The sequence below is a fragment of the Myotis myotis genome, unplaced genomic scaffold (assembly GCF_014108235.1).
Source record: "Myotis myotis isolate mMyoMyo1 unplaced genomic scaffold, mMyoMyo1.p scaffold_m19_p_6, whole genome shotgun sequence".
NCBI classification, from domain to species: Eukaryota; Metazoa; Chordata; class Mammalia; order Chiroptera; family Vespertilionidae; genus Myotis; species Myotis myotis.
In genome coordinates, this window is record NW_023416368.1 from 55939602 (window position 1) to 55963456 (window position 23855).

General features: G+C 39.4%; 1 protein-coding gene across 8 annotated transcripts in view; it reads right to left on the reverse strand.

Annotated features, from left to right (window-relative positions):
• Positions 1-446: 446 nt before the first annotated feature.
• The window catches only part of LRBA (LPS responsive beige-like anchor protein), a 559344-nt gene continuing 535935 nt past the window's right edge, over positions 447-23855 (reverse strand). For all 8 annotated transcript variants that reach the window (XM_036315411.1, XM_036315409.1, XM_036315413.1 and 5 more), the window contains 5 exons: positions 23125-23292; positions 8128-8229; positions 6293-6489; positions 2929-3080; positions 447-1594 (listed from right to left, as the gene is read on the reverse strand). In XM_036315411.1, the coding sequence (XP_036171304.1) occupies positions 1504-1594; positions 2929-3080; positions 6293-6489; positions 8128-8229; positions 23125-23292 (710 nt within the window). In that variant the 3' untranslated portion in view covers positions 447-1503. The remainder of the gene's footprint in view (positions 1595-2928; positions 3081-6292; positions 6490-8127; positions 8230-23124; positions 23293-23855) is intronic.

Genomic DNA, 23855 nt, shown 5'->3' on the forward strand with positions numbered 1-23855 from the left:
CTAATTTACAGTAATGTGGGCATTTCTGCGATTCTAAGGTGTACTTTCCCTTCCCCACATTTTACCAGCTACTGTTTCCTTTAGTGGCTTAAGCAACGTGCATTTTAAATGAAACAAGACACAAAGCTCCCTCTTTGGTCCATGGTGAGTGGAGATTAGTGTTCTCATTTGGGAGCTGTCTGGCCACAGAAGGTTTTATTCAAAAGAGTCTCTCTCTTATTGGTGGTTGTTCAGAATCTGTGACTGAAACAGACATTTTTTGGGATAAATAATTGTTTTATCAATGTCTTAAAATTAGGAGTGAAAAGATATTTCAAACAACTCAGTAAACAGTGGCATTTAATTTCCCTGTCAAATGGAGCTGTTCCAAGTCCTGGCTTGCAGAGAAGAGCAGAGCATGCAGAGAAGGTAAGTTGCAAAAAAAAAAAACCAACAGAGATGGGATGTCAAAGTTCACAACATACAAAGAGTTTATTTATGCAATACAGACCTTTTCTCAAATATTTTTCACAGAATTCCACACAGCAATCTACTAGAAAAGTAGAATTATACAACACCAAAATAACATTGTTTCTTAGTATAAATTGCTGATCAAAAGGAAGATGAAGATAGTTCAATAACAAAGAGAAGGTAAAACGGGTGTTACTTAATACAGCACCTGGCAGCCTCTGTCCTCAGACCCGGTGGGGGTGGGGGAGCCCGTGGGGCTTGGCCTTAGTGCTGGGCACAGTCACACCTCAGGGGGGACCTTTGGTACTTGCAACTTAAAGAAAAACAAAGTTGTGAGCCCAAGAACATTCCCATCATTTCATTTTGGTGTGCCATGAAGACGGCAAGTCAGGAAAACATTGCAAATAGTTCACCCTTGCTATAACATTAGCTCCTTTCATGTTAACCACACAATAAAATAGCTTCCCCCAAACCATAATTTTCTAGGTCTATAACATGCTTGGAGAAGAATATTGATAGAAATAACTCATTGAGATGTTTTAAATTACATGTAGCATAATTTAAACATTACTATTTAAATCCCAGAAAGTTCAGCTCATAAGAAGCACAATTGTTTGGAAAAATACAGGACCCAAAGTACAGCATAAAATTCCCCTATCCCAATATTATAACCCATTTCCTTTTGTTAAAATCATAGATTTCTCAAGATTACAGATAAATGGGAAATGTTTTTTCATAATATAGCTAGAATAAGTGGGTTTACTCACTCCAATGTGTATCTTCCATAATTGGTGAAAATAGACTTCTCATTATGACTAAAAATATAGATTTCTTTTAAACTACAGAACCCAGCAGCCAGTTTTCTGCTTTGCTATATACCTCCCCCCCAAAAGTCAAGCAAAGTCTACAAAAATAGCAATTAACTTTAAAAAATATTTTGCTTCTTTGAGCAAATTTAGATTACATTCAGATGTGTTCGCTATTCCTAAGGGAAGGAGGCCCCAGGGCACGTCCCCTCCTGGGCTGGGAGCAAGGCTGGTGTGTGCTGTCCCATCAGTAGCGGGTCTGGTACTCATGATGCCACCGGTTAAAGTCGTTGTAGAAGAGAACGATGCTTCCTGAGGCCATGCCAGCAATGATGCACCTGGGAGAAGCAGAGAGGAGGGGTTCACACACCTACTCCTTTCCAAGGTCTCTGCTACGAAAGAAGGAGCTGCCCTCCCCAAATCTACAAGGTAAATGTAGAGTTGGCGGTCAGAGCTACAGTGTGTGCCAACAAAGGTATGTGTTTTAATGACTAAAATGCAGCCCTGAGTAAGCTCTGAGTGCCGCCTCTGCCATTCTACAAGGAGCCACAGCTTCCCTTTCACAGAAAACACAGCTAGTCCGTGCAGGATGCGCCACGGACACCTGAGCAGGCCTGGCTTCCACATTGGGTATCGCAGTCGAAGGAAAGAATCCCAGTCCCACAGTCATTGCTGGTGGAGGGGTGCACACAGGCAGGGACAGCGATGCTGCTGACAGGTAGAGACTCAATGAAGGGGCCATGTGGCCGGATGTGTCCATCATGCTCTGAGCAGGGCCCAGTCCTCAGAACACAGTGACTTCCTGAGGCGACTGCTGCAGGTGTGTGTGTGTGGGGAGGGGGGAGAGGCACTGCTCTCCTGTCCCTGCACAGGGGTGAGCGCCTCTGGACGGTTTGGTTGAGCCAGGCCGCGGAGGTCCTATTCAGTATCCTCCCTACCACTTCACAGCAAGATCAGGAACTAACGTGTCGCTACACAAGCCCAGCTAAACATCAAATATGTGCTGTCTATACGGGACTTACTTTAGGCCTAGTGACAAACAGGCTGAGAGTGAAAGGATGGAAAAGGACATTCCCTGCAAACAGTAATGAAGAAACAAACTGGCTTCAAGTCAAAACCTGAGGAGAGACAAAGGGCACTCGATCTCCACAGAAAGCTTAGTCCACAAGGAGATGTGAGAGAATCGAAAAGTTCACTAAACATGGTGGAGTGGTGGCAGTTGCACCAGTGTAACACTGTGAATGGACCTAAGGCCACTGACGTGTATACCAAAAGGCGGCTTTCAGGGAAAATGTTGCCACAAAAACAATTAGGAACTAAAATGAGTGACTGTCTCTTAAGAGGCAATAGGAAACCAGATAAAAATTATCACCCCCAAATTTACCACTTGGGAGCATGTAGGAATTCTCATGAACAGAGACCCAGGCATTTTGCATTAAAGGTACTTGAAGAAACACAAAAGGCTTAACTGAAATGTAACCAGAGCCTTTGTTACTTATGTCTTGTCTACTCATGGAGCAGTCAGCCTTTGTCCACGGGGTTGTGCCATCAGAAAGGAAACCCCACTATTCATTGGCTCTCTTCATTGCTCAGGTGACCTCCACAACCCAGCCCACTTAAATTCCCGCGGCTGCTTGTAAGCCACCATCAGCAGACCTGACTGCAGTGTTACCTCTGGTCGTAAGACAGGGCCATGGCCCGGATCCCAGCATCGCAGCCTGGGTAGGCAAAGAGCTGCTTGAGGTCAGACACCTGCCAGACCTTGACCACACCGTTGTCTCCTCCTGTGAGCAGGTACTGCCCGTCCCGGCTCAGCTGGATGGCCTGTGAGACAAAGCAACGTTCAGGTGAGATGTAGCTCTAGGGAAATTTCACCTCTGAGTTTGATGAATTCCTATGCAACAGCAGCTACTGCAGCACAGGGAGAAGGGAGAGACCATGTGGGGTCCTGAGTTTTAGGAAATCGGGAGTCAGGAAACTTTTGCTATTTTTCAAAATCAAATGGACGGTTAGGCCCTGCGTGAGTTTTCTTGTGTTTCCTCTTTAAGGACAAGGCGCAGACGCTTCCAGTGCTACGGATGCCCCTCAGAGCTGCGTGTTGTGGACTGGAACCAGCACTCTGCAGTCCGGAGGCCCGGGCACCTCTGCAGGACCCTGGGGACGGGCAGAGAGAGCTCCTGACACATGTCCCCAGTAAAATGCTGCTGCCTGCGGGGCCTTCACAGCAGGGGGAGGACAATGTGGTAGGAACCACGACTCCCAGGTACTTACACCCCCAGGCTGAGCATTTTCTTCTTGCCCAGGGCAGACACGGAATTTGTCCTTCCATCCTGTAAAATGGGGCAAAGCAGACCAGTGCCTGTTATATGACTGTCTACATTTTCTAATGGTTGAGAAAAATAAAAGAATATTTCATGACAGGTGGAAAATGATATGCATTCCACATTTCAGTGCCCATAAACAAGGGCTGTTGGAACTTAGCCACACCTGATCGTTTATGGCTCCTCTCACAACAGAACACAGAGCCTGCAAAGCCCACCATATTTACTGTTTGTCCTTCCTACCCCTGAGCTAATCCTATCTCCACTGCCCTCCGAACCTCGTTTCCTAGTTAGTAAGATCCATCGCCTTTCTTAGGGAGGGGACACACAGTTCTACAAGTTACTGCAACCATCTGTGATCCGTCCGCCCGGACACCATGGGCCGGGGAATACTGTGCTAGCAAGCCCGAAAGGATACATCTAACCTCTGATAAATGTATTTATGCTCAGAGTTTCCGTATAGTTGCCTTAAGTCTTTAATCTACTCTTTGCCAATTTTTTAAAAACCATAGTAAAGATTGTCTCATAGCCATTCAATTCACATAAATGCCAACTTTTAGTGGTCTCTTAAATATGGCTTACTCTCACGAACACAAAAATCTAAGATATAAAAACCCAAGTGTGGAAGGTAGTTACATATAAGAAGTATTCTCCAAATCTAAACCAAATGTGAACAGTAAGATTTCTCAAAGTAAGTAAAAGTCAATATCCTCTGCCTCCCCTCATTTCACGAGTGGCTGTCTCCGAGGGTCAGGACCTGCAAAGGAGCCTGGGACAGGTAATCGTCTGCTACACTTAGAGAATCCAGCTGATGAAAATCCATTAACCTTCTGGTTGTGGTTCACTGGAGTTTTATGCTTGAGGCTTTTTACTGGGTAAGCGCTATATAAAAACATAAATTAAAACCATTAATCTTTAACTCTGTTTTAGTAGAGAATCTCTAATCCTAGTTTTGTTTGGAATTACTTTAAACTTGGACTTTTAGGACCATCCATTCATCAACATCCAGATTATTTGAATAAGGGAGAAGATGTCTTCTCGGCCTTTCCCGGGAAGGACTTGTCCATTTCTCCCGAGCAGACCAACACCCAGGGAGATCTCAACGTTAACGTGCCTCAGCACCAGGGGGGCGTTGAGACTCGGGCTCAGTGGGCTCAGAGGTGTTCATTCACCTCACCCTCTGAAATCCCGAGTGCTGCGCTGGGGGTGAGCGCACCCATCAGGACTATCAGTAAGAGGGTCCCCAGCACTGCCTGCTGTCTGGGTCCCCTCCCCCTTTTCTACTCCTCTCTCCTCTTTCTGCCTCACCTCGCTCTTCCTCTCTCGGCTTTTTCTCCTCTATGCTCTCCTTTCCTTTCTCTTTTCATCTCTCTCCACTACACTCACCTTTTGTTTCTCTTCATCTTTCCTCTTTTATCCACTCTCCTTCTCCCTGCCAGGCAAGCTTACTAATCACAGAGTGCCACCACTTATAATTAGTGTGATAAAGTATGAAAGTGCTGGTGGAAAAGCAATGGATTGTTTAAGCTTGAAACCCAGTGGGAAATATTAGAGGAGAAAAAGCAATGGCTATAGCATAGAGAGGAAAACTAGTGTAAACAAACAGTCTGCAGTAAGCCTGACCACCGCCTCCAGGCACTTCCAGAGCCTTCAGTCCTGACGAGCCCCAGAAGCTGTTAGCCAGCCGGGGATTTCAAATGATTTTACAGATTTATTAGTGTAGCTGACACTATAATCGCAACTCAGAGTGACAGATGATCAGCATTATTATTCCAAAGAGGAAAGGCAACCCTCTGATGGGTACTTGGTTTAAATGAAGTGCTATGGGGAGGAGGGGAAATGAAAGCAGAGTGAGAGTCCCCGCCTGCCTTTGTGGCAGAGGCGGATGCAGCGTGGACACGTGGAGAGAGACCCACACCACTTACTGAATTAAGAAACCCATCCCAGAATAAAGGAGCGGCAAGTGCCCTTGAGTTCATCATGAAATCTATAGTTAGGGTTTACTTGCAAGAAGGGGTGATCAGACCAGATCTGGGAGAATCTGTGTCATCTAAGCTGCCCTGTTCAGGAGCAATAGTGGATAAATGTCCAGGCTCAGCTAGAACCACACCCAGTGGGCACAGGCTTCCCCATCACACTCACCCTGAGCCTCACCAGGAGGCCGAGGTGAGACAGGGAACTGCAAACCCCTTCCCCACCTAGTCCTGAGGGAGGGAGCCCTGTCTTGAAGAGGAAGTGAAACCCTGGAAGGCCCACTAGCATTACCGTTTCTTCACAGCAAAATGGGAAAATGCCTAATTCAAATCACAATGTGAAATCCACCTCTGTCACCTTGGCAAGACTGGGTCTTATCATCCATGAGAAGTCAAGTCTGGAGCTAGATGCTAATCCTAAATAGTCCTCACCCCCACCAGCCTATAATGAGGAGACAGGTCTAGGTGTCCTCTATTCCATTATTTTAGATTTGATGCTCAGATACAAAAACACTGAGCCCGTGCCCTGGCAAGCCACCCAGAATGGCCCCAAGAGATCTATGCCAGCCTTCCCAGCTGAGGGCTCCCATACCGAGCAATACGGCAGCACAACTGGGACGTGCGGGGTGCATGGAAAAGAGAATCTCAGCAACTCAACAGGGGTTTCTTTAAGGAACTCTCTCCCTTCCCCACGTACCACCCTGAGGTATCTCAAATCCTGAAGAGTTTGAGTGGCACTCACCCGGATGTTGTCCTCTGTTTCCATGGTGGCCTGCAGCTTTCCGTTCACGCTGAATGTACAGAAGAACCCGTTCTCGTAAAATATGACGCAGTGGCCCTCTCTCGAAGCCTGGATGAGTTTTGGTTTCAGGCAGTTTTCAGGACCCTCCAAAGTCCTTAACAAGTCTCCATTCATGGAATGTATGAGACACGGTCCTTCTGAGAAAGGGGGAAGCAAAACGCAAGATTCATTTTAAGGTGGGAACAGCCCACTGCGAGTGAATCGTGAGCACAGGTCAAAGGGCATCCCAGAACTGCAGTGCCGTTACAGAAAGCCTTCAAAATGGCACATCTTCCCAGTGCCACTGTGCAGAATTCCCTGTGCATGCTGGCAGTCTCACCTTGCCCTTGGGAGAGGAGAGAGCTGAGTCACGTGCAAGTTACTCTATGAAATCATTAGGCCAGGAGTGAAGCCAGCACAGACCTTCCTGTTAAAGGGGCCCTGAAGGCACAGAGTGTGAGAACTGGTCAGGTTGGCAGGTTCTCACTCCGCATCCTATTCTATGAAGAGAAAGCGGCAAGCACTGCTCTTGAGAAGGTCCTCACAAAGAAAACACATGAGTTCTCTGTTTTAAATGACAGTATGCGAATAAGTAAATGTGTGTTTTTCCTGCTTTTTCATGTCCATATATAAGTACGTGTATGTATGCAGATGTGTGTATAAAGAATTTTTAATGTTTTGAGAACATTCTTAAAAATGTCATAGAGCAATCATAAAATCCCTGTTGATTATTAAACTCACTTTGCTGGTTTTAGCTTGTACAGTCACGTGCGTGGTCCCACACCTCAGTGCAAAGCTAGGACAGCCTGCAGTATGACAGGTTTATTTACATAGCTAATGGGAATCACATCAAGTCCAAAACCTCATGCTAGCTAAGGATATGTGACATTGTTGGGCATAAGAAGGTAAAAATTCCAGTCGGTATAGAATTTTTGCTATCATCATTAGTGTTTCAATGTTTGGACCAGCTAAAAACATTTAAAAACACAATCCATTGACTATTTAATAAGGCTTGTTACTTAGACTAAGTATTATAGTTCAAAACATAGATAAGGTGACTTAAATAATCCAAGCTTCCCCATGAGATGAGCGTTTTTGTGTGTTCCGAGCGTGTGCTCTTGGAATGCCTGCTTTGTATCTTTGGTCTAAATATATGCTGATGTTGCTAGAACAAACCTCCGGGCAGACCAGCTAAGTACCTTTCCACTCCATTCCTGGTGCCATCCTGGTTCCTGACTAGACCTGGGATTTGGAAGTTAAAACAGATAGGTCAGGCACTTCCATTCAGGTGTGAGATGGAGGCAGCCCAGCCAGAGTTCCGAAGAGTAAACAAACATACAAAGATGTCCCTTGTTCCAGCCCCACTGCTTAGAGCAAGGTTGTGAAACAGAACCATGTGTGCTGTCCAATATGGTAGCTACTAGTGAACACTGCGCACCTGAAATGTGGCTGGAGCTAGATGCTAAATAGTCCTCATTCCTACCACCCCACCAGCCTATAACGAGGAGACAGGTCTAGGTGTCCTCTACTGCACTATTTTAGATTTGATGCTCAGATACAAAAACACTGAAATGTGGCTGGAGCTAGATGCTAAATAGTCCTCATTCCTACCACCCCACCAGCCTATAACGAGGAGACAGGTCTAGGTGTCCTCTACTGCATTATTTTAGATTTGATGCTCAGATACAAAAACACTGAAATGTGGCTGGAGCTAGATGCTAATCCTAAAGAGTCCTCATCCCTACCCCCGAATGAAAGCAGAGAGCACATGTTTTATGGCAGTGCCACCAACTTACCTGTAGAGCCACTCAGGACCAGGCCGAGCTCAGCGCAGATGGCAGCACAGGTGATCGGGTAGTCATGGCCAGTCAAAATGGCCCGTGGGGTGGTGGTCCCACCTTCAGGAAAAGAGAGATAAAAAGGGCAAACTAATTCAAGTTCATGCAGGGGATTATCTCCCTCTCCTCAGATGAAATGATCAACTTGTTCCTAATTCCCATAATGGCTAAATCTTTTACTTATAGTTTTGGAATTTGTCCAAAAACCCTATTTTAGAACCAGATCCAAACTATATGTTATATTGTGAGGACCACACGTTAAATGTGTAATCCTTATGTGATTATCAGGCAGCAATGGTTGAAACCTCAGGGTAAAGTAAGTCAGAAATCTGCATTATAAAATGCCTCAGGCATTCTCCCAATATACATATAAGCCCCCTGATCAGATGATTTATGGATGGTTGACTATAAAAGTAGGGATTTAGGCTTGATTCACATTTCAAAGAGACGCAGCCGCCTTTTCTCCTTCCTCCTCCCCCTCCTCCTCCTTCTTCTCCTCCTCCTCCTCCTCCTCCTCCTCCTCCTCCTCCTCCTCCTCCTCCTCCTCCTCCTCCTCCTCTGTGGGCCACTGAGACCCTGCCACAAGGAACAGTTCTGAGTAGGATTCCTGGTGTCTCAAGGCAGCCCCTCTTAAATATCTACCATCTTTACTAAGCATATGTATGTTCCTCATATATAAATCTCGGAGTATATTTCTCTATGATTTAGTCAAAAAACAAAGGGAAAAAAGCTCCTACATGTAATTCTACTGGTAGTGCTTGAACATCAGGGAGGCGGTGAAGAGGACAGAGGAGGGGTACCCAAGTAACAGGAGCTGCTGCGGAGCATCCTCACAGGTAGGAGAAGCCATCCTGTACCTCGGCCACAAGCGAAAGAGAAAACTGGCTGATAAGGAACCCACACAATGACTGGCCCCAGCACAGAAAAGGAAAACAAAGATGGGCTTCGTTTGTGGCTTGATTCATGCTGAGCCACAAGGATAAACTGAATTCCATAGCCCAAAGATACTACTTTAAGACTAAACAAGTCCTTTATTTCTATAGTCACTAAGAACCAAGACACAAAAGCCTTTACAAGTGGGACTCTCGGGAGCAGGGTGTCAGCATTCTTAGATTTCCTTGACCTGGCTGGTTTCACAGTATTATTGATAAATAATACTGTATAATCGAAATGGGACAAATGCGCTTAGAAAGTAGGTCACTGCCACCAGCTGTGGAACTCTGCAGAGAAGAGTAACTTGTCATCCTAACCCAGACATGTGCTGTCCTTGGTACAGTCACACTGAGGAGACACCTGGTGGGTCAGGGAAAATCCAGCAGGATCCTAATGTCCTTGAAAAGGCAAACACATTTAATTCCAAAGCAGTGGTTTTTACAATGGGTCCATGGGTTCTCTGAAATTTCATGCAAAATGTATGTACATGCCTATGTTTTTTCTGGAAGGATGGGGTGGGGGGGTGCGGGGAGGGGCGGCGGGGGGGGGGGGGGGTGCGGGGAAGATAGGTTTCACTGAATGCACGGGTATCCATGACCAGAAGCAGGTGAAGAGTGTCTACTATGAAGACACTTCCCCCGGAGCCTGCAGCTACTTCACATCTTGTCATTACACATAATCACTACAGCATGTCACTGGAGGACACAATGACAGCTGTGTCCACAGTGTCCTTCGTGGCTTTTGATGACTATGGGTCCCTGTGAGCGAGACTGCAGGATAGCAAACTGCACCACACTGGCCTGCTGCATGTGGCCTGACCTGGAGCTGGTGGAAAATGCTTAGTGATAAAGGGAGACCTCAAAAAACCTATGAAAAGGCAAAGGAGAATAAGAAGGTTGATTTGATTCCAAGTTTCAAAACTCCTCTGGGGAGAAAACCCTACCTTAATTACAAAGTTTACTTGACATTTTTCTAAACAAGAAAGAATCTGTCGCAAAGACAACATTTTTTTCCCCCCGAAAAAAAGTAGACAAATTTGGGGAAATTTTTAAGAAAAGAAACACATAATTTAAGCCAATCTGAATTGCTTAATTTTCTGTTAGAGATAAGCCTTGCCACAGAAATTAGAAATAGGTGTTAATGTATTTTTAAAGTTACCAATACTTTCACCCTCATTCATGCTTCCTCCCTTTCCCAAGATGCTCTACATTCCACAAAAATACCTACAATGTTATTTTTGAAACTAATGTCTAATTATATCATCAACTTATTTAAAATCAAGAATTAAAATCATTAAGATCTAAGGCATACATTTTCAGTGATTACTCTTCTGTTTTCATAAGTCAACCATTTTAAGTGGGGGGGGGGGGTGAGATTTGTGTTTTAATTTAAATTGTCTTGGAATTCCTTAGTGGTAAATGAAGGTTTGAAGGAAAACCGATGGCAACTGAAAATAACCTAAGTGTCAACCAAAGTAAACACAGGGCAGGCAGATGGGTAATGGCGGACCCAGAGAACACTATCACCTAAGCATGTCAAGGCTAACTTTTCTTTAGTTCCTAGAGCTAAGAATACTTTCTCAGGAACATGGGAGGAAGTGAGAATATTGCTGACAACTATTTCTTTCATGCAAAACAGTTCGAATATTGAGAATTTTCTATGACTATAAAGCCTACCGATTAACCCCATAAAGTGAGTTAAGGTATAAGCATTATTTTCTGTAAACTCATAATTAAAATTTTAATAAATATGCTCTACTTGCAAAATACTAGTTTCCAATAATCCACGCTATACCAATCATGTTTGCCTCTACACACATACGATGAAATTTCAAAACAGAATAAAGGTTTTTTCTTTTCCTAGGCCCAATCTCTAAATGAAGAACTGTTCAATGCTAGGATGTTGGCTTCAAAGTTTGGCAAAATGTTCTCTAACCCAGGAAGCAGGTCAGACAGTTCAGGAAATACAGGGGGGGCGGGGGAGGGGAGGAAAGGAAAAGAAAAACAACAAATTAAAAGCATAAGGGCAGACTTATAATCATTGGGTTCTTCTCAGGTAACTGGTTTCACAAACACTCACTGAATTTCCAGTAAAAAGATTGTGCTACTTAACTTCCCTCCCTTTAGGAAACACACATTAATGGCCTTTAAAAATCCACATATGACAACATAAGAAGAAACAGCATTTTCCCTAAGAAAAGCTGTTTTCAGTCTTGCTTAAAAACGGACTTTGTATTCCCTTATTATCTGCTGTGTAAATTGAGTGTTCTTTTTATTTTCTCATCAAAAACTCTGTTCAAAATAAATACCTGTGGATTTTTATAAATGCAAAGAAGCCAAATGTTCTAAATATTAATATTTCACTATAGTGAATAGAATTCTATGATATGGGATTTAAACCCAACAGGTTCAAACTGTTTAAGTTTGCCAGGTATTTCGGGAACTTCTTATACTGAAGCTACTAAGGGTAGAGGGCATACTCAGAGGCAGAACACAGACCTACTGGTATATGTGGCTCAGAATTGATTCCTCTGTAGTTACACGGTTATACATCACCTGGATCCCAGAGCCCAAGCAATCACCTCCCACAGAAAAGAAAGGCAAAACCCTACATACCTGTGTATATTTCTGCTTGCAAAACCTAGAAACAAAATCTAGAAACCACATAACTCATGCTCACTGCAGCACCCACCTAGACTGCCCCTCCCCACTACTTGTCAGCCCACAGACTTACTACCAGGGGGAAATCAGCTTCAGGAAGACAATACTGGCCACATATTACTTTTTCAAAGACCCCCAAAGCTATCACCATCTCTCACTGACGTCTCCAAACCAAATAAAGAACAAGAGGGGAAAAAGTCTTCTGGAAAATATCAGGCGAATTCTTTGATAAAAGTTTGCAGTAGTTAATGGATACCAAAAGTCCCACTGTTGCTGGCTGAGATAGCAGGATCCACTGAGAGCTAGGTCACAAAGCGGAGCAGATCCCCTTAAGAACCTTTTAAAGTCTTAGTGCTTGAAAAATCGTCATGGCTTTCAATAAAGCCGAGACAAAAATTTATCTTGATGCTAGTTTAAGGGGCTACATGTCAAACTCATCTCAAAGAAAAATAAAAAGAGAAAGAGGATAGACTCTTGGACTGCCTTGAAAAGCTTGAGCAATTACTTCAAAGGAAAGGGGGTCTTTGTCCCGAGAGCAGGTTTATGACCACTGGTGCAAATCCACCAAAGGCTGAAAGGGATGCTCGGTGCATCTTTATGGACCGACGGCCTTAAAGGAAGATGAACAACTCAAAGGAGATTAAAGACAGGCCAAATCCTGCCACTGATACCAGGACACACCGGTTTTTACAGATGTGCTTTGCTCCGTGCACAACACTAAGGATCAGCAGTAACTTATATATTGTTGTAACAACCCACTGCATTGACAAGATCTCCATATGATCAGTTAGCATTGATATTGGATCTGTGCTTTAAAATACCAGGTGAAATGTTTACACCATTAGGTAGAATAGCAAATGTTTTTATTAAATGTGTTTCTTTGGTGCCCTCATAATACTAAGTGTATTTCTGCATCAAATGGACTCTGAACTACTTACAGTTATACCTGATAGAAGAGGAGACAGTGATTTATTTAGTATCCTGCTCATAAATAGCCGATGAGAAAAATATTTCAAAGGCTCTGTTTCCATTAAGGCAAAAGGGATTGATAATCCCGGTAAAAATAGACCTGACACAGATTTCTGGCAAATTTTGAATTACATTTTTAAAAATGAATGAAGTTTTTGGTATTTCTGGCATCATCTCAGTCTTATGAAAATTACATTACCTTACAGTGCATTGCAAAGTTCTCATTAGCAGTTTAAATATTTTATACCACCAATTATAAAATGAAGCACGGTTTAACATTTCCCTATTCTTATTTTTGTAGAAATAAAATTAGTTCTTCCAATTAATTCTTAGTTTAGAGATTCCTGTGCCAGAAGCTAACACGTCTCCTTTGTTAATTCATTCATTCCTTCACTCATCCATTCACTTGGTAACATTTATTGGGTATATATTTTGTGCAATGTACTATGGAAACAAGGAGGGGAATAAAATGTGGCCTGCATTTGTAAGTAACTTGATTTCAAATGGTCACTGATCAGGTTTTGTCGACCTTCCGGTAAACCTGCAAATTACATATATCTCTGTAATTGGAAATGTCCAAAAGCTGCACTGACTATTACAGAAGTCCAAACTATTACAGCTGAATTTTTATACAAAATTAACATCAATAAAGTCTTCAAAAAAACCCACACACAACTGATATAATTTCCCACAGTAAAACCTAATAGCATCTGATCTCTTAGAGAGGTAAAAACAAAACATGAAACCTGGCTTTGTTAAAAAAAAATCATTTCAATAGAATACTCATGTTGAAAGAAAATACGGTTACCAGAGGGAAGGGGGTGGAGTGGGGTAGAAAAGGGTAAAGGGGACCAACTATATGGTCATGGAAGATGATTTAACTTTGGGAGGTGGGCACACAAAGCAATGTACAAATGATATACCAAAGAAATGTACACTTGAAACCTATATGATCCTATTAACCAATGCCATCCCCAATAAATTTAATTAAAAATAAAATAAATAAAGGAAAATGTTTAAGAATCTAAATAAAGTTATCAAGTATATGTGTGTTTTTTTTAAATCTAAGTATTATACATTACTATATGCCAGTCATTTCCTAAAGATGGATACTTCTGTTTTACAGATGCCTTTTGTTCCATTTTAATTATATTTTGATTACTTGAGAGGACTCATTGAGAATAAATATCATGTAAAAACTGAATACTAAACTTTCTCATGTGACTCATCATAATAGTAAATCAAGAAAAAAAAATGACTTTTCTGAAGTGGAAATGAGGTTAGCTATTAAATGTTTCTTAAACCTGTCCCTCTGTCCCATTAACTTCCTAATTTTTCTTTTCTGTTTCAAATTTTGATAAGTTTATTGGGGTGATATTGGTTAATAAAATAGGTTTCAAGTATACAGGTCTATAATACATCATTTGTATTGTGTGTTTATCACCCAAAGTCAAGTCTCCTTCCGTCACCATTTATTCCCCCTATACCTTCTCTTCTACCTCCCCCCAGCCCCCTTAATCCTCTGGTAATCACCATACTGTTGCCTGTGTCTATAAGGGTTTTTTTTTCTTTTCTTAATCCCTTCAGCTTTTGCATCTAGCCCTCAAAAACTACTCCTCTCTAATAGTAGTCAGTCTGTTCTCTGTACTTCCTAATTTTTCAATGGGCGTTATAATACTATATTGTAATCATGCAAAGAGAAACTATTTGAAATTTGTTCTATTCATTCTATCTCCACCAAGTCTTCCCCTTCCTCTTGGTTTATAATCTTTATCTTCCTCTATGATATATAATTATATATTACATATGTAATATATAGTTTATATGCATATATATAGTTTATGACAATGGAATCGTCCTCTAAGACTACATTAGAAAATGGGTTTGTGTAGATATGTATCTATAATTGTACATGTAAAGTTATAACTCTTAATGTGTAATATTTAAAAAAAAACAAAACCCTATCATAACAAATACTAACATAAGAATACAGTGTAACAAAATTATCTCTGTATTGTCCTTTGCAGATAATGAGAGAGCTTTAGTGAAAGGGTTGCACCAAACTGTCTACAGCTGACAGTCCTTTTAAGTGGTTAGGAATGGTGCCAATGGCCTCCAGACCTGAGTTTGAATTCAGCCTCCAGCATTGCTAGCTCTGTGACCCTTGTTGGGCAAGTTTTCATAGTTAGAGTAAGATGCAGGAGCTTCAAGGTCAGGGGGAAACGTAAAGGCATATTTATAATCCCTCTGTGCCTCAGCTATAAGGCAAGGGAAACAGTAGTCACCACATAGGACCACGATGAGGATTAATGAGCTGGTGTGTAAAGTGCTGAGAATGCGCCTGGCATGTAGTGAGCACCCAGGAAGCAGGGGCAATAGAATGATGCATATTTTCACCCAGCTTCTGTAGCTGTATATGGGTTTCTAGTAACATAAACACTATACAATTCTGCCTCCAATAAAGAATGCAGATAGAACAGTTACTGATATGCAATCTTATTCATATTTGTTGATATACAAAATTAAGCTTTTTATGAATAGTAATTAAAAGTAAAAATTATTTTTTAAATCTATCTATCTTAAATACCCAAGTCACATAAAATTCTTTGTAATATGTCCTCCTTAACATTTTATTTTTAATCCTCACTTGAGGATATGTTTATTGATTTTAGAGAGTGAGGAAGGAGCGGGGGAAGAGAGAGAGAAACATCATTGTGATAGAGAAACACTGATAGGTTGCCTCCCATACAACCAGGGATCAAACTCACAACCTACGTATGTGCCCTAACTGCTATTGAACCCACAACCTTTTGGTGCACGGCACAATGCTCCAACGACCAGAGCTATCCAGCCAGGGCTCCTCCTTAACATTTTAAAGGTTCCTTTGTTAAAGGTACATAAGTAAGGCACTAGTGAGAATTATAAAGGGTTTTCACATCTTTACCTATTAGAAACATTCTGGACTTGACCCCAAAAGCAGACAACAAAAGCAAAAAATGAATAGTGAGGCCTAAATCAAATGGAAAAGCTTCTGTTCAGCAAAGGAAACCACCAACAAAATGAAAAAAGCAGCCTATGAAATGGGAGAAAATATTTGCAAATCACATATCTGATAAGGGGGCTAATATCCAAGATATCTAAAGATCTCATACAATTCAGCAAAAAACAAACAAACAAAAAAACAACAAAAAAAAGAAAAACCAAACCCGCCACACACACAACCACCCCCCCCAATCTGATTAAAAAATGAGCAGAGTTTCTGAACACACATTGTTCCAAAGAAGACCTACAGATGGCCAGCAGGTACATAAAAGGTCTTCCACATAATTAATCATCAGGAAAACGCAAATCAAAACCACAATGAGATATAACCTTACACTTATTAGAATGGCTATTATCCAAAAGACAAGAAATAACAAGTGCTGGCAAGGATGTGGAGAAAAAGAAACCTTTGTGCACTGTTAGTGGGAATGTAAGCTGTGCAGTCACTGTGGAAACCAGTATGGAGGTTCCTCAGAAAATTAAAAGTAGATTTACCATATGATCCAGCAATTCCACTTCTGGGTATTTATCCAATGGAAACAAAAACATTAACTTGAAAAGATATCTGCACCCCCATGTTTAGTCAGCATTACTTACAATAGTCAAGACATGAAAACAACCTAAGTGCCCAGCGACGGATGGATGTATAAAGAAAATGTGGTTTATATACACAATGGAATATTGTGCAGCAACAGTAAAAAAGGAAAAGCTGCCATTTGAGACAACCTGGATAGACCTGGGCATTATGCGAAGGAAGTCAGACAGAAAAAGACAAATGCCATAGAATTAAATTTATTGTGAAATCTTAGAAAAAAGAAAAAGAAAAAACTCTTAGATGCGGAGTACAGACTGGTGGTTGCTAAAGATGGGGGTAGGGAAAACCGGCAAAGGCAGTCAAAAGGGAGAAACCTGCACTTATACAATAAATAGGTCCTGGGGATGTAATGGGCAGCATGGTGGCTATAATGAACAACACTGTACTGTGTATTTGAAATTTGCTAAAAGTAGATCTTAAAATTTCTCATGAAAAGGAAAAATCTGTAACTGTGTGGTGATGGATGTTAACTAGATGTACTGTGGTGATCACTTTGTAATATATACATGTATCGAATCAGGATGTTGCACAACTGAAACTAGTATTATACGTCAATTACATCTCAATTAATAAAAAAAGAAAACACTCTGACCCCACTCACCCCAAGGAAATAAAGCAATCTCTAAGGTGTAGAAAGTTACAAACTACAAGACTGTAAGCGAAAAAGATCAACAGTCATGAAGCCCTAAGCCATGAGGGGGGAAATGGCTTCTGAGGATTTTTTCTATCTAAAAACACTTCAAATCCAAAATCAAAAGTCGGATTGAACCTATTTGAAGGCAACAAAAATAACTTAAAAAGATAGGGCAATTGCTGTTTTGTAAAAGAAATCAACAGAGGCATTTAAGTACTTACTTTCCTATAAAAATAGGTCTCTTTTCATAAATCCTCAGGAATATCTAAAGTGTAATATGAGGTACATATGGCCAAAGCTGCCATATAATTTCTCTAATGAGGCCAACTTTGGGGAAGGTGATAAAGTCAGTCTAATATGTTTTTCCAGGAGGTATTAATTAAATCTATCATTAGTAGTTCTACAATAATGTCTCTCTCACACACACGCATGCACTTTTACAATATTCTAAAAGAAGAACCCCGCTTTTAGGCGAAAAGGAGGGAGGAAGTAGCTTACAATTTCAGAGTATATTCAGTCCCAATTAAATGAAAGAAGACATTCAAGATTTTCTTTGAGAGCCTATACAACAATACTTAGTTGACTAAAGGGAATCTGTACCTTCTTAAATTAATTCCAGCACTTGTTTGAAATTAAATTTCCTATCTGAGCATATAGTATTAGACAAACAGCTTTCTTTGGTGTGGCACTATGAGAGTCTACATATGAAGACACTCAGCTTCAATTTGAGGGCATAAATCATCAGTTCTTCTGTTCTCATATTTATATGGCTATAGTCTACGGGCTGAATGGTATAGTCATTTTTTCTCTGCAACTAAACAAGGTAAATAAATGTGATATATTGGCACATCACCCCGCCACTCTGCATATGGTGCACATTAAGGTTGTATTCATTTGCCATATGAATATAATTCCTTTTACCACATCTACTATTAGTTACAAGCAGTAAATACAGAGTTGTTTTGCTGGAACTTGAGGGCCTGCATTACATCATGGAGCACTAAACATCCTGGACCTTCTGGAGAATTTCATAGACGTAGTTTTAATGTCACCTGAACTCGAACACTGCCAACATATTGTTTCAAACCCTACTTGATGAATTCTTCAAGGAAGAAAAACAAGGGCAGTCTCAGTGTTTGTTCAAAGGTGCACACCAAAAATAGGGCCACAGGAAAGCTCCCGATGAGACATACAAAAACTCATGTTGTTGACAAAAGAATAGATCAAGAGTCACATCCAAGGTATAAAAAGGCTACTTGTTGCAAACATTGCTTTTCTATTCAGAATTTAGTGAATGCAAGGAACCTAAAGTTAAAATATCATCCATAAACTATATTTAAAAAAAAATATCATCCAAAGAATTTTCTCCAACTATAGCTTACTAAAGACCTGCGGTCAATAAGAATTTAAATCTCATGATAAACTGTGATGCTTTATTTCACTGGGCATATATTTTGCTCACTTTCTCCTTAAACAAAATATTATCAAGTTCCAAATCCAGGTCAGCATGGGGCATAAGAAAGAAGAAAGTGAGTTATTTTACAAATTGTTATGGTTCAACACATATGCATACATCTTGACATTTGGGTCCCATAAATAATATGTCACAGGCAATTAAAACCAAAGTACACCTGTCTTATCAAGTGCTGATTTTCAAATTTACTAACATTAAGTCCCCAAATGCATCCAGCAGATGGTGCTCTAGGACATCTACAGTTTGTGTTGAGTCTAACCTTACTTTGGCAAGACAAAGAATAAGGATTTATCAGTGGCTTCAATAAAACATATTAGGCTTTATGATAAAAAGAACATAATTCCTAAATATGTGCACAAAAATACATATGCATAAGACATGTGCACAGAGGCAACCAGTAAATATTTCACACCTGGATGATACTACTTTTGTTATGGACTTGATGAGTAGTCTATGTATATCTGGTATTTATGCTCATATGGCAAGATCATTCTAAATTCATTAAAAAAAATTTAGAATGCCTTAAAGTTAGAATTCATTTTTAATTATAGCAAGAATGCCTCATTAGGGTGATACTAGTAAAATTAACAACAGTAGGATTTACGGTAATGACTTAAGTGATTGATGAGAGTATAACAAAATGAAGTTTTAGACAGAGAAAAAAAGCAGGGCAGCTATGGCATACAGTACTTTAAAAAGCAGCTCTGTGGTCTGTTAGTGCTAGCCTTATGGTTAATAAAACCTTCTTTCTAATTAACGGTGCTGAAATATTCTTAAAGAACAGAATCCCGGTGTTATGAAAAAAAAAACTTAGCTTTTTCTTTCTTTCAGTAGACGCCATGCCCATAAAGAAGAAAGCTGACATAGATTAGCATGTCTGATTGCAATGAGGAAAAAAAATGCCACCTTTCAATCAAATCAAAAACAGAACGTGAGAATGGAAAACTACTTTACCAAAATACTATACACACAAATCTACACAACAACCTCACAGTCAGCAACCATTTGCTTCTAAAGCTAATCAACTGTGGCTTTAAAAAAATCGCTCAGATAGCTAAAAATACTTAAATACTTACTTTTAATAAGCATTTAATTTGAATTTTATGGTCTATTAATACAATATAAAATGGTGGATAAATAACGATTTTGGAAATTTTCATCTTGCTTGTAAGATCATTTCAAAGTTTTAAAATATTTAATTGTCAACTGAATGTATTGGGCAGCATTTTCTCCATTTTGAAGGAAAAAGGATTATTTCAGGAAAAGCATTTTGGTGGACAAGATTTGGTTCAAAAAACATACAGAGTGCTAGGGCAGAGATATGATTCCAAACAAAAACATCTTTCATTGAAATGTTCTTGGTTGATTTTATTTTTTAAAGTCACAGCTAAATGGAATCCTATGTTAATTTTCTTTTCCTGGAGAAACTGCATTCCACAGGAGATAACCTGCACAAGACAACAGACGGACAACACCTCTCTGCTGTGCAGGCGAGCGAGGCTTTGCCACAGAATCCAGATTTCAGAGAACACGCGTATCCTTTCATAAACCCCAAATTGTACCACATAGTTAGCCTGACTTTGCCCAACCAATACACATATTAATATGATTTTAAAAAATAGTAATAAAGCTATTAAATTTACATATAGCACTAAGGTTTATACAAAATGCTGTAGGCTTATGATCTCAGCAAGTAAAATTATTAGCTTATTCTCATAATTTTTGAAATAAAAAGTGCACAAAATACTTGAATAAGATCTATGAAATGCATAAAAAGCAACACCCTAGTTTTTTTTTAATATACCTATTTTCCCTTCAAGCAAGAAAAGTCTAAATTCAAAAATTTAAGTTGAGGCATTGTGTGCATTTATAGACCACAGTGCAATTATATATATATAAAAGCCTGACCATCTCTTAAAGAACACTTACACTGCATCCAACAGATATAATACAGGAATAAACACAGCCTAAAATTACTCATCTGAAAGGCTCTGACTTCGGTGACTGCTTCGTGGAGCCATCAATGAGCCAGAGGCTTATAAAATCTGAACCAGCTTGCATGAATCCTTAAAACACACGGTGAAATCTCTCTCTCTCTCTCTCTCTCTCTCTCTCTCTCTCTCTCTCTCTCTCTCTCTCTCTCTCTCTCTCTCTCATTTTGTTTTGAAAAGCTTTAACTGGCTTGTTCATTTTTCTATTCTAATGTGCGATATGCTCATTACATGAAAAAGTGCCTATTTGTCTTTCTCCCAGATCCACCCTTCAAAGCTAAAGCAAAATTAAATTGGGACATCAGATGCTAGAAAAGGGCCAGAAAGGACGAGGTTCACTTTGAGAAAGGTAATTTAATTTAGTCAATATACATACAATTTTCTAAAATTTTTATTAGCTGTGCTATTATGTTATTCTTTTATTTTTTCTTTGCATTTCCAGCACTGCTAGGAGTTAATGTCCACCATACTGCAGACAATGAGCGGGTACAGATGAAGTGCTTTATGAAAAATATAACATTATAATATATACTCTAATGCCAACATGATGGTGTTTGTGTGGTGATTTATTTGCTCTTAAGCACCCAGTGCTTCTGATAACACCTTAGTTAGTTCCCATTGTTGCTTTCATTTTGCAGACAAGACACAAGGACCACAGCAAAGCTTAGAACTCAGATTTGTTTTACTCCAAACTCCAGAATGTGGCCAATCCTACTTGATTTATTTTTTTAGAAAACATGCATGTAAAAGCCACCTCTAGGGTGATTCATAAGGTATTTAGCTATGTAAATACATTTTTCACCTATATGGAAAGCTGAATATTTCTAGTTTTAAAATATACTTAAATCTATGAAATGTAACAACTATTGCCTATAAGTGTGCTATAGCTAATAAGTCTTTAGCTTCTTCTCAGAATACACATTGGTAATAACATGAACACGATTAGGTTACATATATATATATATATATATATATATATATATATATATATGTATTTTCTTGTGTCTGGATTGCTATATGTGCATGAAACATCATGCACTATTTTAAGGCAAGAGAAAGTTCTTAAATATTTTCCGATAAATAACAAAATGGTATATTTATTATCTATGTGAAATCTAGGTCTGTCTGAGTTAACTTAGTATATCTCAATAACTGAATTTATAGACACAGGAAAAAAAGAAATTGAAAGTAGTCACTCATCCTAAAAGGCCAGAAAGGAGAAAGAGCCGAATGTAGGGGTCCATAATGAAAAGACCATGAAGCACCTTTCAAAATAATGTGAAAAAAATTCCTGAAGTTTACATATTTTAAAATATTATCATAGTTATATATAAACTGGACCTGTCTGTATAAATACGTGAAATACACACATGTACACACTACCCCCCATACAGACACATTAAAGTTGATCTGATCACAAAGACTGTGTTATCCATAGCACTGCAGCCTTATTTTTTATATTCTATTTGTATGGAAACTGATCTGTGCTTTGATTAAAATAAGAAATATATAGTAGAGGTTCACTGAATAAAAACCACACCAAACAAACACAAACAAAGCAGAACCAGCTCTGATAAAATACTTTGCAAATACTTCTTTTATAATTGTATTGGCTTTCAATTATAAAGTTTCACTTTCATACATATAATATACATTTAATAAGCACAACTCAAAGAAGTCAACCCAAAATACGATAGACTTAAATGTATTCAGACTGTTTCATAACCTGGGGCTGAGTGACAGATGTACAGCAGGATTCAGGTAAAGTAATCAGCAACAACACGATCCTTCCTTAGCCAAATACATTGCAACTTGCTTTAAATTAAGAAACTGTAAATATTTAAGAGCAGCTAAAAAGCTCCACCTTATGAAGTAAAAATCTAAAGCTATTTTTGCAGGAACTTTTGTGTTGTCATAATCATTTTAATTAAATTCTCATTTTTCAGGTGGTCCCTTTAATTGTTTTTTCCTACTTCTTAATGTGTTTTTCTAAAGCCATTTCTTTGCTGCAGCTGTGTGCGATTGGTTTTAATGGTAGCTGCTTCCTTTTTTGCCTTCTGTGAATTACAATTTTAAATGGTTACACATTTTTTTGTTTTACTGCCTTCAGCATAGTTTCATAAAGACGTTTAAGGCTGTTGCTGAACATTTTCATTTCCCATCTGAAAAACCAAGAGCCATTTGAATATTCCATATTGGCCTTTTATGACCTGCTTTACCTTTTAATATGTAAATGAAAGCACATTTTTTTTTTATAAAGAATGGTTTGTTTCCATGAAATTATAATTTTGCTGTTTTAAAATATGAATCCAATAAACAAGATAATATATGATTGTTCTTTTTATGTTATATCTTACTATTCGTGAATGAAACACCTCTATTTTATGTGATGACAGCCATTTACAATGAAGAACTAGCATTTTCAGATCATAAGAATAACCTATAATGTGAAAAAATGAGGTTTCACACTTGGATTTGAATTATCAGTGGTCACAAAATGTCAATAATGAGGCTATCTAGACCTTTCTTAAATTTTAACTAAGAAATTAAAACTACTTGATGGTTCAATTTCACTTTCACCATGATGTAAAAGATAACTTTATTACAAACTGTTATTACATTTCACTTGTAAAAGTTATAAAATAAAATGTACTTACTGCCTGGGTTATCTCCAATCCCACTGCTTTTCCCATTCCAGTACCAGAGCAAAAGGGTTGCGTCACGTGACCCAGAGAGAATGTAGCAATTTCCCCCAATATAAGACTCAGAACGAGTGAGGCAAGTGACGACATCCCAATGGCCAAACACAACTTGGATCAATTTTCCTGAAACACAAAACAATATTCTTTAAAAGTGCTATAAAATTTTAAAAAATTTCCGCTCATTATGACCATTTCACCTCTAAGGTAATAAAGCCTTATAAACTCAGATTCTGATAATTCAGATTTTATAGTAAAATTTGATCTGGTCCAATCTAAGAGTTTTCTATGGATAGTAACACAAACAAAAAAATAAACTGTGATAATAATGTTTTGAAAGGCAAAAACTATTTTCAATTCAAACTATAATATTTAAGGAATATGACACCATCCTATATAATAAAGAGCTAATATGTTAATTAAACCAGATGGTGGAATGACCTTCCGGAACGACCTTCCAAACAATCAGTGGGCGGGGCCACAGGGCCACGAGGCAGCTGGGGCTGCGAGGGTCGAGCTCCTTGGGTGAATTTCGTTAATCGGGCCTCTAGTATCATTATAATAGCTACTATAAATTACAAATGAATCATATCTACTGATGGAAGTAGGCCCAGGGAACCCTTATTGGGAACCACTTCAACATTTTCTTAAGTTACTCTAGTCTATATGATTCAAAACACAAGGAAACT